Source organism: Oncorhynchus tshawytscha, linkage group LG02 (assembly GCF_018296145.1).
Source record: "Oncorhynchus tshawytscha isolate Ot180627B linkage group LG02, Otsh_v2.0, whole genome shotgun sequence".
Lineage (NCBI taxonomy): Eukaryota > Metazoa > Chordata > Actinopteri > Salmoniformes > Salmonidae > Oncorhynchus > Oncorhynchus tshawytscha.
The window spans coordinates 57,845,091-57,859,780 of record NC_056430.1 but is presented as its reverse complement, the minus strand read 5'-3'; the positions used below and the strand labels follow the sequence as shown (position 1 = coordinate 57,859,780).

Here is a 14,690-nt window from a genome sequence, read left to right as displayed (position 1 = left end):
AATAGTGTGCAACGCTGTCATCAAGGCAAATGGTGACTACTATGAAGAATCTCAAATATAAATATAGTTTGATTTGTTTAACACTTTTTTGGCTACTATGTGTTTCCATATGTGTTATTTCATATTTTTGAAGTCTTCACTATTATTCTACAAATATAGAAAAAGGTGTGTCCAAACTTTTGACTGGTACTGTATATATTTTTTTACAGATATTTAACCCCTTATTTTTGTTGCCAAAAATGACCTCTGTACTTCCATTCATTTGTATGGGTTACGAGTCCCTAGGAGAGGGGTGACCTTGATAATTCATTGTTAAAACGAGAGGCTGCCTGGATCTTTAATTTAAAGACCCTTGCGCCCTTCGGTCTCAACTAGACTTTGATCTTAAGCCATTCTTGTGATTATTGTGACTTTGCGATTGTAATTGTTTGTAAACTTGTGTAGTCAAATTAATCTATGATCGTATGCTATCCATTTGTTGTTTATATGCTGTTCTTTGTATGACATTTTAATATTTGATTATTAACCAATGATATTAGGCCACTCTTGGCCATGATTACAGACACCTGTGTCTTTTGACACTATATAAACAAGTCATCCCGCAGTGTTTGTGATTATACCCTGATGAAGACAGCTTGGCTGTCGAAACGTTGGTATGACATTTTTGCATCTGAGCTCCTAGAGTGTGTGGCTCTCTTTTATTTTCAACTGTATTGTATACAAACACTGCTTCCAGCTGCTCCATTGCGGCAATTCTAAATATTTCTTCAGTCATTCAAATCCTCCTACTGCAGAATTATTTTCCTCCTATGACGAAAAGGGTCGAATTAAGATCCAACATCTGTAAATTGCCAGAAATGTGATGCCCAATTCTATATAAACTCATAGGCAATGGTGCACTGTAAATCTGGTCATTATAAGACGCGTGGAGCTTGCATTTCACATACACAAATAACTCTTACAGATCTTCTGAAGTGTCAGGTATAGGGAGCAGGGTTTGAGGTCTTGAGCAATGTTGCCAAGTGTTCAGCCTACAACTCAGCTTACAAAACTACGTAAGTAATGAAAAACACTGACTGAACCCCTGATTGACATCCTTATCGTGCATCTCCACATAAATACTGCTCATGAAATATGCACTCAACAGACAGTTTAATTGGTGATTGGGAAATCCTGAGGTATTTCTCAGGGTTAAGATGTCAAGAGGATCATGACTGTGAGCAATAGCAGAAATTCATCATGTACTCTGAAGTAGGTAATCTGCATAGGGGAATATTGATGTTTCTATTTGCAGACAGAAAGAGTACAGTGAAAAAGTAGCATTGGAGCAAACATTGAACTATGTTGTGAACTAATTAAATATGTTGTGAATTAGAAATGTGCATCCAAGGCTTATCCCTCTGATGAACGTACCAATTCTATGCCTCTGAGACCACATCCCACATGAAGCCACTTAATATGTTGATAGCCAGTGGATGATATAGTCTTTTCTGATTCCATATTTATTAGTACACACTTTCCTAGAGCATTCAATAATATTTATACTAATATTTCTGTGCCATCTGCATTAAAGTTTTATTAAAGACTCTTCACATATTAAAAACCTGGAAAAATACACATGGTTCCATTTTTAATTTAACAAAGTATTTTTTTTTAATGAATAAATGATTGCAAAATATAATCTTTGAGTTTCATTTAAGTTACCTTTATCTGCCAATAGTGTTGAAGTGAAGATTACATATCCATCTGTCCAAATATTTACAAAAACAATACTACTTTCCAGGGGATGTACTTACTTTTTCACATGACTGTATGTACATTAGGACATAGCATTTAAGTGATACCCCACTAGGTATAGTTTCAAGATATTGTTCCTCATCTCCTGCTACTGTAAAGTAGGCTTTTAAAGGCTGCTAATCATACTGTCATAATTTAAAGTAAAACCATACTGTTTTTGTGACACACCATTAAGACATTAACAATACACTACCGTAAGCAACGTTTTAAAAAATCATGGCGATATGGCAGTTTGCAACGACAGTCATTGTAACAAAGCTCTTTGTGTAATTTCTTAATAAAAATGGAGGCTGTCAAAATGACCATGGCCTGGAGCTGATTTGGCTTTGTCCATGTTTTTGTCAGCTCGTTAGGGCACATGACTAAAGGTAGACTCAGTGAGATGACGTCGCATGCCCAAAGTAAACACTATATCAGGTACATTAACACAACAACTAAGAGTGTTGATGGACAAGGCTAAAATTATTTTGTTTTGACCCCGCAGCTGTTTTGGTCCCATTGTGGCAGCGTGATGTGCCCCCATGCACATGCGCAGATACCAGAGAAGGCTGTGAGAGGAGCTATAGTAGGACGGGATGAAACGGTATCCAACCACATGTTTGACTCCCATCTATTCCATTCCAGCCATTACAATGAGCCCGTCCTCCTATAGGTCCTCCCACTGGCAGATTCATGCTCATCTCAATATCTGCCGTGCTGCTCGTTGCAATGTTATCTCGCTGAGTCGATCTCACTGCACTTCACTTTCTTGTAGGGATTGTGTTATTCATGATTACACTGTATATTGCACTCATACTGATTAAATATATTTGCCAATAAATGGCAGTTAATATAGCCATAAATTGTGTTTGCTTCGTATTGAGCTAATTCTTTAAAATTTCACATTTATTTAACTAGGCAAGTCAGTTAAAGAACAAATTCTTATTTTCAATGAGGGCCAAGGAACAGTGAGTTAACTGCTTTGTTCAGGGGCAGAATGACAGATTTTTACCTTGCCAGCTCAGGGATTCAATCTTGCAATGTTTCGGTTACTAGTCGAATGCTCTAACCACTAGGCTCGCTGCCACCCCATGTCTTCTTCAGGATTCATGGCTTCATAAGGATTCAAATTGGAATACTACAGAATCAAAAAAGGAAGCACTGAATTGCATGTGATCTCCCATGGATAGTAGGAACCTGTAGATGCCTAATTTCACAAATGCTCTACTTAATTCAGTTTTGGTTAGTTTGGTAGCTTTCAAACAAAAGAATCCTCACACTACTGGCTGTTAAAGGTAAAGTTCCTGTGTTCACGGAGACAGCATTCACGGTAAACGCTGTATATGTCGGTACAATCGGAAAATGACCTTTAAATAGCGCATAGCCAACAAAGTGCTATCGGATTGAATCCTGGCCTTGAGCTGCTTACCACCTTCCATTATTTGTAAGACCAGATTTGAGGTGAATCAGTATCGTTTGTTTAAAAAATAAACAAATACATTTCAGACAATTTGTTACAATGCAAGTTTTATAGGTCAATTTGGGGTTTTGGGGTCATGTTCTCTACAGGGCGCCATTTTAGACCAGGCCTCTGAAGAGGAATGAGAGGGATGCTCCCAGAGCCAAACCCAGGGACATGAAGAAGGCCATAATGGCTCCAGCTGTCTCCGCTTCATGAGCAGCAACTTTTCTGTGGAGAGAGAGAATGACAGCCGATCAGGTGTGGTAAGATTTTAGGTGCAACCTCATTTCTGTCAACCTGGGAGACATTTTTCTCTCGCAATGACCCTTGCAACGTGAGTAAACTAACCATAACATTTTAAATAGACAGGAGTTCCAAAAACTAAATAACAGCCATTTTTCTCAGTTCCACGCTATGAGCAGTTAATGCCTTTTTGCTTGGTAGGACAGAATTACCATGTGTGTTATGCCTTGTCCTTCTAACAGTGATTATGACTTCAATATTTATCACCCTATTTCTAAATTTTATTTGCCTAGCTAAAATGTTTGAATCCTTGACTAATGCTCTGCCAAGATCTCTCTTTACTTCAAAATCTATTCTAAATGTGCATCAGTCGGGCTTCAGACCAGGGCATAGCACCTTCTCGGCAGCATCACTGGTTTTAAATGATGGAGTAAATTGTTTGGATAGGAAGAAACAGTGTGCTGCTCTATTCATTGACTTGTCTAAAGCGTTCGACACTGTCGACCGATCTTTACACATTCAAAAAGGTTGTCTGAAATTGTCCTGGATCAGGTGACTGGTAATTGGTTTATGGTGCCCACATTGATCGTGTCCCTGCTTATAAATATCTGGGCATCTGGATTGACAAAAATGAATCTTAAAAAGCATATGGATGAGTTGAGAATAAAAATGGGCTTCTTCTTTAGAAATAGATAATGCCTCTTTCTGAACAGCAGAAAGCAGATCATTCAGTCAACTTTCCTGCAATTGCTAGACTACAGTGACACCATTTATACGACTGCAGGTGCCACTACACTGAAACCATTAAATTCAGTTTACCACACCACACTTCACTTTATTACAGGTGACAGGTTCAGTACACATCATTGCATTCTATTTCAGAAAGTAAGCTGGCCGTCTCGTAGATCGATACACTGCTCTCTTTTTGTTTATATAGCCTTCTTGCACAAACGTCCACCGTACCATACTTCACTGTTCAATTATACGAGTCACCAGACCTGATCACAGGGATGGCTAACTCCAGAGGTCCCGTTGATCTCTACAGAACTGGGGAAATTAGCATTCAGTTATTTTGCACCCTGTGTATGGAATGATCTGCAGAACTCTGCACCCTGGTGCTCCGTTACCTCTAGGGCAGTTCAATTTAGTAAGATGTTTTATTGTCACATACACCAGATAGGTGGAGTGAAATGTGTTGTTTTACAGGGTCAGCCATAGTAATACAGCACCCCTGGAGCAAATAAGGGTTGAGTGCCTTGCTCAAAGGAATATCGACATATTTTTGACCTTGTCGATTCGGGTATTCAAACCAGCGACCTTTCGGTTACTGCTCTAACCGCTAGGCTACCTGCTCCTTGTTGAGGAATGTGATTGCTTTTCTTAAATTGATTGTAAATATTATGTTTTTATTATGTTGTGTTTGTATATTTTGTATAATTTGTGTACCTAGGTCTCAATGGGATTTCTCTGTTAAAGAAAAGTTGTATTTTTACTAATCCCATCTGTCAAATTTAGTCAAATGGTTAGTTTGCTCACAGTGTGAGTCATTGTGAGAGTAAAATGTTGCCCGGTACCTTGAAAGTTGATCTATTTGAGTTTGTGCCCAGGCAAGAGGTCTTACTTGGGCCCAAAGCACATGCAAAGGCTGGCCAGGTATCCATTGGAAAAGGCAAAGACTATCATGAAGACGATGAACCAGGCATCGTGTTCAAAGAAGATAGGCAGGTTGTAGCGGGGCTGAACATTGCACAGCATGAAGAGCGGCACGAAGATCACACGGGCCACCAGAAGAATGGGCACCAGTTTGCTGTCCTTCCCAGGCTGAAAGTAGAGGGATGCCAGACACACCACATTCACATTCAATGAAAAGCACTCAAGTGCATGTTCAATAAAACATTGCTGCTGTGTATGTTTTAAGCCGGTCACCACAAGATAAGGTAGTTATTTATATATATTTATTTATTTATCTGAAATTCAGGGTAGTTCAGTGTTGACCTGTATTTTTTTCTCAGATGGTAAATATTTTCCGAAATATGTCTGCACCTGGTATTAAATTGCGTTTCTTATCCTCAGATCCTCAAAAAGTTCTACATCTGCACCGTTGACTGGCTGCATCACTGCTTGGTACGGCAACCGCAAGGCATTCTACTGCAAGGCGCTACAGAGAGTGCTGAGTACGGCCCAGTACATCTCTGGGGCCGAGCTCACTGCCATCAAGGACCTCTATACCAGGAGGTGTCAAAGGAAGGCCAAACAATTGTCAAAGACTCCAGCCACCCAAACAATAGACTGTTTTCTCCGCTACTGCAAGAGGCCCCAGTGCACCAAGTCCAAAACCAACAAGACCTTGAACAGCTTCTACCCCAAAGCCATAAGACTGCTAAACAAGACTGCTAAATAGCTAATCAAATGGCTACCCGGAGTACCTGCATTGACCCTTTTTGCACTAACTTTTGCACTGACTCTATGCACAGACACTAGACTCTACCTACACACTCACACATACTGACACTCACTTTCACACACACCACATACTCTGTTGCCTCTGTCTATTATCTATCCTGTTGCCTAGTCACTTTACACCTTCCTATATGTACATAGATACCTCAATTAACTCTGTACTTGTTCTCCCTGTATATAGCCATGTTATTTTTACTCATTATTGTTATTCACTGTCTATTTATTCCTCATGTACATATGTATCTAAAAAAACAAGTGTATCTTTAACTCTGTATTATGTTAAAAGGACCCGTAAGTAAGCATTTCACTGTTAGTCTACACCTGTTGTTTATGAAGCATGTGATATATAACACTTTATTTCTATCCATCCACTGTGACATTTGCAACATTCATTTGTCATGCAATATCCACGGTACCATAGAGAATGAATGTGTTGGGACGGAACACGCAGCTTTTCTCAGACAGTCGAAATCACGAATCAGCATTATTTTTATGGATATATTAAAATAAATGTCAATCGAAAAACTGGTAAAAAAAATTTTTACAATCTGTCGCAACCTGACTGTTGCTGAAGTGGACGAGATGAAGAGTAGAACTGAATTGAAAAGGAATCTCAGCACCCTCAAGATCAATGCACAATTTTAAATGTATTTAGGCTGAGTTTTGGGTCGTCGGACTTTCATCGGAGCATACAAAAACACACAATGACTGGCCACATATAGGCAACGTGCGTTAATGCAATCAGATGTGATGAGCAACACCCGTGTACAACAAACACCAGGATGTACATCAGTAATCAATTATCTCAGAAAAAGTGACTTATTTGAGAGTTTATATTGTCTATATGTGGCCTCTGTCAGTGTGTTTGTATATGCTCTGATGAAGGTTTGACGACTGAAAACTCAGCCTAAATATATTGACAATTGTGCATTGATCCTCAGTGTGCGGAGATTCCTTTTCATTTACAAAAAACATGTCAAACAAAATGAAATGCAGCTAGTTTGCGTTCTTTCCCGCTTCAGTAGTTCGCGAGCTAACAAAGGGGAAGAGCCTCCATAGAAAACATTATTGTTTGACGTAGCAACCTTCTAATCAAACTAACAACCAGTCGGATTGGCTGGCAATGATGTCATTCAAACGAATGACCAGTCGGCATAGCTGGCAACAATGCAAATCGAACGAACTACCAGTGGGCATAGCTGGCAACAATGTAAATCGAACGAACTACCAGTGGGCATGGGTAGCAACCTCTGGACTATATCTTCGTGGAAGTAATATGAATAAACAACATTTTTAATGAAAATATTATATGTTAATAATTATTTTAATATGTTGGTAACTGTTGTATAAAAGTGATAATACCTTTGAAGCCGTGGTATGGAGAATTTATTGGCAAGGTTTGCTGGCCCTCGACTTCATCTCGGGCCTAATATCCGTGTCTGGTTACAGGATCCAGGCGTTTGACACTAGTTCCTACTACACTGTAGGACTGTTTGAAAAACAATTGAGGGGTTGGACATGTCGAGAGATGAGTCCTTATTGGTCCGTTATGTCACACGCTTCTGTCTATAACAGAATGGGTGCTTCCCCATAATTTTTTCTTTGATACCACCGATTTTTGGAACGATATATCTATGGACAACTGCAAAAGTGTTGCTACTGCTCTCAAAACATTGCTGCCCTGAATGTAGCTGGTGCTATCGACAAAGCTCAGTGGGCAAAAGTTTAGAGAGAGACAACTTTCTGGAGGAAAATGCAATGCTGATATAAAGAGATGAGCGTGGCTAAGGCTTAAGAGGGAGTGAACGATGCTGAATGGGTGGAAACAAGGGTGAGCTCTATAGCAGGTGTGAAAATCTGCAAAATCTTTCAAGGGCATTTTCTCCTATATGTCTCCTAGTTTTACAGGTTTATCAACTTTCAAAGCAGCATAACTTTCCCTTGTTTCCTCCATCTATAGTGTTTATGACATACCATTTTGAATGTCTGATTCTGTACAAAAAAAAAAAACGCTAAATCGGAATATTTGACTTAATCTCACATAAAGTTGTTGGGTCACATATAGGCTATCCTCCAAACCAAGGCTTCTAGGAAATGATCACATAATTGTGTGTGGAGAGCTAAATGTAATCCAGACCTGTAAACTGGAATCCTTAGTTCACAATATGAAAAACTTGAATGCGAATCAGTTAGTTTCAGGCCCTTCCGTTATAACCGACCAATTTCTTTCACTCTATTTACAAGTGTTTTGTTTTGGTGACTTACCCACATACACACAGCAGTAAGGCTTCTCCCAACCCAGTCGCTGAGGTTGAAGAGCAGGAAACAACACACGGGGATGAAGTACAGCTCTGAGACGAGAGAGCAATGTACAATAAGACACCATATCTGTTAATTTGTGTTTCATTGGTTGTGAATGACTGAATATGATCATGTTGTAAATGCTGGCAAAATGACAAGTCATATACTCTAATATGGACTCATAAACCGTGCTCTTATCATAGATAGATACACGCATACATGTACCACACCCACCCACCCACACCCACACACACCCCAGGTGCCTCCATCAGCGATGGTAGACTTCACATCCACAGTGACTGCCGGGAAGGTGCCGATGGTGATGGTGAAGGCAAAACACACAGAGAGAGCCAGGACCCAGATCTAGAGTAAATGGGTCAGAGGTTAAGAAGAAAGCACATTAGACCAGATGAGGCCACCACAGACACCTTTTCCCCTGCAGATATACAGTTGAAGAAGTGAGTAAGACATTTAAACGTGTTAACCCTCGCAAGGCTGCAGGCCCAGACGGCATCCCCAGCCGCGCCCTCAGAGCATGCGCAGACCAGCTGGCCGGTGTGTTTACGGACATATTCAATCAATCCCTATACCAGTCTGCTGTTCCCACATGCTTCAAGAGGGCCACCATTGTTCCTGTTCCCAAGAAAGCTAAGGTAACTGAGCTAAACGACTACCGCCCGTAGCACTCACATCCGTCATCATGAAGTGCTTTGAGAGACTAGTCAAGGACCATATCACCTCCACCCTACCTGACACCCTTGACCCACTCCAATTTGCTTACCGCCCAAATAGGTCCACAGACGATGCAATCTCAACCACACTGCACACTGCCCTAACCCATCTGGACAAGAGGAATACCTATGTGAGAATGCTGTTCATCGACTACAGCTCGGCATTCAACACCATAGTACCCTCCAAGCTCGTCATCAAGCTCGAGACCCTGGGTCTCGACCCCGCCCTGTGCAACTGGGTACTGGACTTCCCGACGGGCCGCCCCCAGGTGGTGAGGGTAGGCAACAACATCTCCTCCCCGCTGATCCTCAACACTGGGGCCCCACAAGGGTGCGTTCTGAGCCCTCTCCTGTACTCCCTGTTCACCCACGACTGCGTGGCCATGCACGCCTCCAACTCAATCATCAAGTTTGCGGACGACACAACAGTGGTAGGCTTGATTACCAACAACGACGAGACGGCCTACAGGGAGGAGGTGAGGGCCCTCGGAGTGTGGTGTCAGGAAAATAACCTCACACTCAACGTCAACAAAACTAAGGAGATGATTGTGGACTTCAGGAAACAGCAGAGGGAACTCCCCCATCCACATCGATGGAACAGTAGTGGAGAGGGTAGCAAGTTTTAAGTTCCTCGGCATACACATCACAGACAAACTGAATTGGTCCACTCACACAGACAGCATCGTGAGGAAGGCGCAGCAGCGCCTCTTCAACCTCAGGAGGCTGAAGAAATTCGGCTTGTCACCAAAAGCACTCACAAACTTCTACAGATGCACAATCGAGAGCATCCTGGCGGGCTGTATCACCGCCTGGTATGGCAACTGCACCGCCCTCAACCGTAAGGCTCTCCAGAGGGTAGTGAGGTCTGCACAACGCATCACCGGGGGCAAACTACCTGCCCTCCAGGACACCTACACCACCCGATGCTACAGGAAGGCCATAAAGATCATCAAGGACATCAACCACCCGAGCCACTGCCTGTTCACCCCGCTGCCATCCAGAAGGCGAGGTCAGTACAGGTGCATCAAAGCTGGGACCGAGAGACTGAAAAACAGCTTCTATCTCAAGGCCATCAGACTGTTAAACAGCCACCACTAACATTGAGTGGCTACTGCCAACACACTGTCAATGACACTGACTCTACTCCAGCCACTTTAATCATGGGAAATGATGTAAATATATCACTAGCCACTTTAAACAATGCTACCTTATATAATGTTACTTACCCTACATTGTTCATCTCATATGCATACGTTGATACTGTACTCTATATCATCGACTGCATCCTTATGTAATACATGTATCACTAGCCACTTTAACTATGCCACTTGGTTTACATACTTATCTCATATGTATATACTGTACTCGATATCATCTACTGTATCTTGCCTATGCTGCTCTGTACCATCACTCATTCATATATCCTTATGTACATATTCTTTATCCCCTTACACTGTGTATGACAGTAGTTTTTTTTGGAATTGTTAGTTAGATTACTTGCTCGTTATTACTGCATTGTCGGAACTAGAAGCACAAGCATTTCGCTACACTCGCATTAACATCTGCTAACCATGTGTATGTGACAAATAAAATTTGATTTGATTTGATTTGATTTGAAGACAGAAGTTAACATACACCTTAGCCAAATACATTTAAACTCAGTTTTTCATAATTCCTGAAATGTAATCCAAGTAAAAATTCCCTTTCTTAGGTCAGAAAGGATCACCACTTTATTTTAAGAATGTGAAATGTCAGAATAATATAGTAGAGAGAATTCATTTAAGCTTTTATTTCTTTCATCACATTCCCAGTGGGTCAGAAGTCTACGTACACTCAATTACTATTTGGTAGCATTGCCTTTAACATTATTTTACTTGGGACAAACATTTCGGGTAGCCTTCCACAAGCTTCCCACAATAAGTTGGGTGAATTTTGGCCCATTCCTCCTGACAGAGCTGGTGTAACTGAGTCAGGTTTGTAGGCCTCCTTGCTCACACACACTTTTTCAGTTCTGCCCACAAATTTTCTATAGGATTGAGGTCAGGGCTTTGTGATGGCCACTCCAATACCTTGACTATGTTGTCCTTAAGCCATTTTGCCACAACTTTGGAAGTATGCTTGGGGTCATTATTCATTTGGAAGACGCATTTGCGACCAAGCTTTAACTTCCTGACTGATGTCTTGACATGTTGCTTCAATATATCTACATAATTTTCCTTCCTCATGTTGCCATCTATTTTGTGACGTACACCAGACCCTCCTGCAGCAAAGCACCCCCACAACATGATGCTGCCACCCCCGTGCTTCATGGTTTGGATGGTGTTCTTCGGCTTGCAAGCTTCCACATTTTTCCCCCAAACATAATGATGGTCATTATGGCCAAACAGTTATATTTTTGTTTCATCAGGCCAAAGGATATTTCTCCAAAAAGTACAATCTTGGTCCCCATGTGCAGTTGCAAATCATAGTCTGGCTTTTTAATGGCGGTTTTGGAGCAGTGTCTTCTTCCTTGCTGAGTGGCCTTTCATATTATGTCGATATAGGACTTGCTTTACTGTGGATATAGCTACTTTTGTACCTGTTTCCTCCAGCATCTTCACAAGGTCCTTTGCTGTTGTTCTGGGATTGATTTGCACTTTTCGCACCAAATTACATTAATCTCCAGGAGACAGAACGCGTCTCCTTTCTGAGCGGTATGACAGCTGCGTGGTCCCATGGTTTATACTTGCGTACTATTGTTTGTACAGATGAACATGGTACCATCAGGTGTTTGGATGAACCAGACTTGTGGAGGACTACAATGTTTTTTCTGAGGTCTTGGCTGATTTTCTCATGATGTCAAGCAAAGAGGCACTGAGTTTGACGGTATGCCTTGAAATACATCCACAGTTACACCTACAATTGACTCAAATGATGTCAATTAGGCTATCAGAAGCTTCTAAAGCCATGACATCATTTAATACAGTGAATCATAAGTGAAATAATATGTCTGTAAACAATTGTTGGAAAAATTACTTGTGTCATGCACAAAGTAGATGTCCTAACGGACTTGCCAAAACTATAGTCTGTTAAAAAGAAATTGGTGGAGTGGTTGAAAAATAAGTTTTAATGACTCCAATCTAAGTGTATGTAAACTTTCGACTTCAACTGTACCCTTGTCAAGCACTATTGTGCTTGCATCCCTCAGTTAATTCAACCCCGGAGAAAGATAGAGAGCTGTATGTGGATCAGCTGTAGAACAAGGTTCCCTAACTCGCCGATGGTTTTATTTGGCTCCCCAAGTTTTCTGAGGAAAAAATATACACATCAATTATAAGAATTCTGTGTGGAATTTTCATTTTTGGAGATAAAATACTGCAAAAAAACTCCAGGAAATCAGCTCCAAGTCATTTTTGTTAAAGAAATCTGCTCCCAATTATTCCCACACATAATAGAGAGACACGACGTGATCGTGTACAAATGTGAGCAAGGTTTGAAACTATTATGCTTTAGTCAAACATTATGTCTGTTTGGGCTTCTTGTGGTCAAGTTGCAGTCTACAAATTATTTGTAAGTATCTTCCGGCCGCCCGACTATCTGCTCAAGATAAAAATCAGCCCGCTGCAGAATCTAGTTCCTGTAGAACATCAACAGTGTGATTGAAGGTGCACTTTGGTTTAGGGATCTACTTTCGTAGTCTTGGAAAAACGGCAAGTTAATCAATTTTAAGGAGTTATATAAAGAGTGTCTTGGTTTTCATGATTTTCCAATTCATAAAGTGAATTGAAATTTATGAAATACATTTTTTTTTAAACTCCAAAACTCATTTGCTGTGAAAGTGACTGGTCATTCGACATGCTAAAGAGCTTAACAAACTGTCATTTAAAAACGTTATTGGGCCGTTTCATGAAATGAGTCCCCTTTGATTTTGTCGTAACTGTGCACCAATACTGAATTTTAAAAGCATGTTATATTCAATTAAGTTCCCTTTAATATATACAGTGCCTTTGGAAAGTATTCAGACTCATTAACATTTTGTTACATTACAGCCTTATTCTGAAATGGATTAAATTAAATAAAAAATCATCAGCAATCTACACACAATGCACCATAATGATGAAGCGAAAACATGTTTTTAGAAATGTTTGTAAATGTATTAAATATAAAAAACAGAAATACCTTATTTACCTAAGTATTCAGATCTATTGCTATAAGACACAAAATTGAGATCAGATGCATACTGTTTCCATTGACCATCCTTGAGTTGTTTCTACAACTTGATTGGGGTCCACCTGTGGTAAAAATTTATTAATTGGACATGATTTGGAAAGGAGCACACCTGTCTATATAAGGTCCCACAGTTGACAGTGCATGTCAGAGCAAAAACCAAGCCATGAGGTCGAAGGAATTGTCCGTAGAGCTCCGAGACAGAATTGTGTCAAGGCACAGATCTGGGGAAGGGTGCCAAAAAAGTCTGCAGCATTGAAGGTCCCCAAGAACACAGTAGCCTCAATCTTTCTTAATCTTGTAACTAGGGGGCAGTATTTTCATTTTTGAAAAAATAACGTTCCCAGAGTAAACAGGCTATTTTGTCAGGACAAGATGCTAGAATATGCATACAATTGACAGCTTAGGATAGAACACACTCTAAAGTTTCCAAAACTGTAAAAATATTGGCTGTGAGTATAACAGAACTGATATTGCAGGCGAAAGGCTGAGAAAAATCCAAACCGGAAGTGACTCATGTTCTGAAATCTCTGCGTTCCGATTCATCCCAATTGAGCAGTGAATGGGCTATCAACCAGATTCCTTTTTCTACATATTCCCCAAGGTGTCTACAGCATTTTGACGTAGTTTCACGCATTTATGTTGAAGAATGAGCGTAAGCGACTATATTGCGTAAGTGGTCACCTGATGGCTCTCAGAGTGATTCTTGCATAAAATACAGAGGTAGACATTTCTCCTCTCGGTCCTACAGAAAAGCCAACTGTCCCAGTTGATATATTATCGAATAGATATTTCAAAAACACCTTGAGGATTGATTATAAACAACGTTTTGCCATGTTTCTGTCGATATTATGGAGCTAATTTGGAATATTTTTCGGCGTTTTCATGACTGCAATTTCCGGTCGATTTCTCAACCAAACGTGAAGAACAAACGGAGCTAATTCGCCTACAAAAATACTATTTTTGGAAAAAGTAACATTTGCTATCTAACTGGGAGTCTCGTGACTGAAAACATCCAAAGCTCATCAAAGGTAAACTATTTAATTTGATTGCTTTTCTGATTTTCGTGACCAAGTTGTCTACTGCTAGCTGGACATAATGCTATGCTAGGCTATCGATAAACTTACACAAATGCTTGTCTTGCTTTGGCTGTAAAGCATATTTTCAAAATCTGAGATGACAGCGTGATTAACAAAAGGCTAAGCTGTGTTTCAATATATTTCACTTGTGATTTCATGATTAGGAATATTTTCTAGTAATATTTATGCCCGTTGCGTTATGCTAATTAGTGTCAGATGATGACAATGATCCAGGTCACGGGATGGGGAGTTACAATAGGTTAAATGGAAGAAGTTTGGAATTGCCAAGACTCTTCCTAGAGCTGTGGGGATGCTTTTCAGCGGCAGGGACTGGGAGACTAGTCAGGATCGGTTTCATCAGACCAGAGAATCTTGTTTCTCATGGTCAGAGAGTCCTTTAGGCGCCTTTTGGCAAACTCCAAGTGGGCTGTC

General features: G+C 40.5%; 1 protein-coding gene across 1 annotated transcript in view; it reads right to left on the bottom strand.

The window, feature by feature from the left end:
- Nucleotides 1-1,548: 1,548 nt before the first annotated feature.
- The window catches only part of LOC112222564 (equilibrative nucleoside transporter 1-like), a 32,563-nt gene continuing 19,421 nt past the window's right edge, over nt 1,549-14,690 (bottom strand). The window contains exons 10-13 of the mRNA XM_042301458.1: nt 8,497-8,605; nt 8,207-8,292; nt 5,103-5,302; nt 1,549-3,466 (exon numbers count right to left, since the gene is read on the bottom strand). Of these exons, the coding sequence (XP_042157392.1) occupies nt 3,355-3,466; nt 5,103-5,302; nt 8,207-8,292; nt 8,497-8,605 (507 nt within the window). The 3' untranslated portion in view covers nt 1,549-3,354. The remainder of the gene's footprint in view (nt 3,467-5,102; nt 5,303-8,206; nt 8,293-8,496; nt 8,606-14,690) is intronic.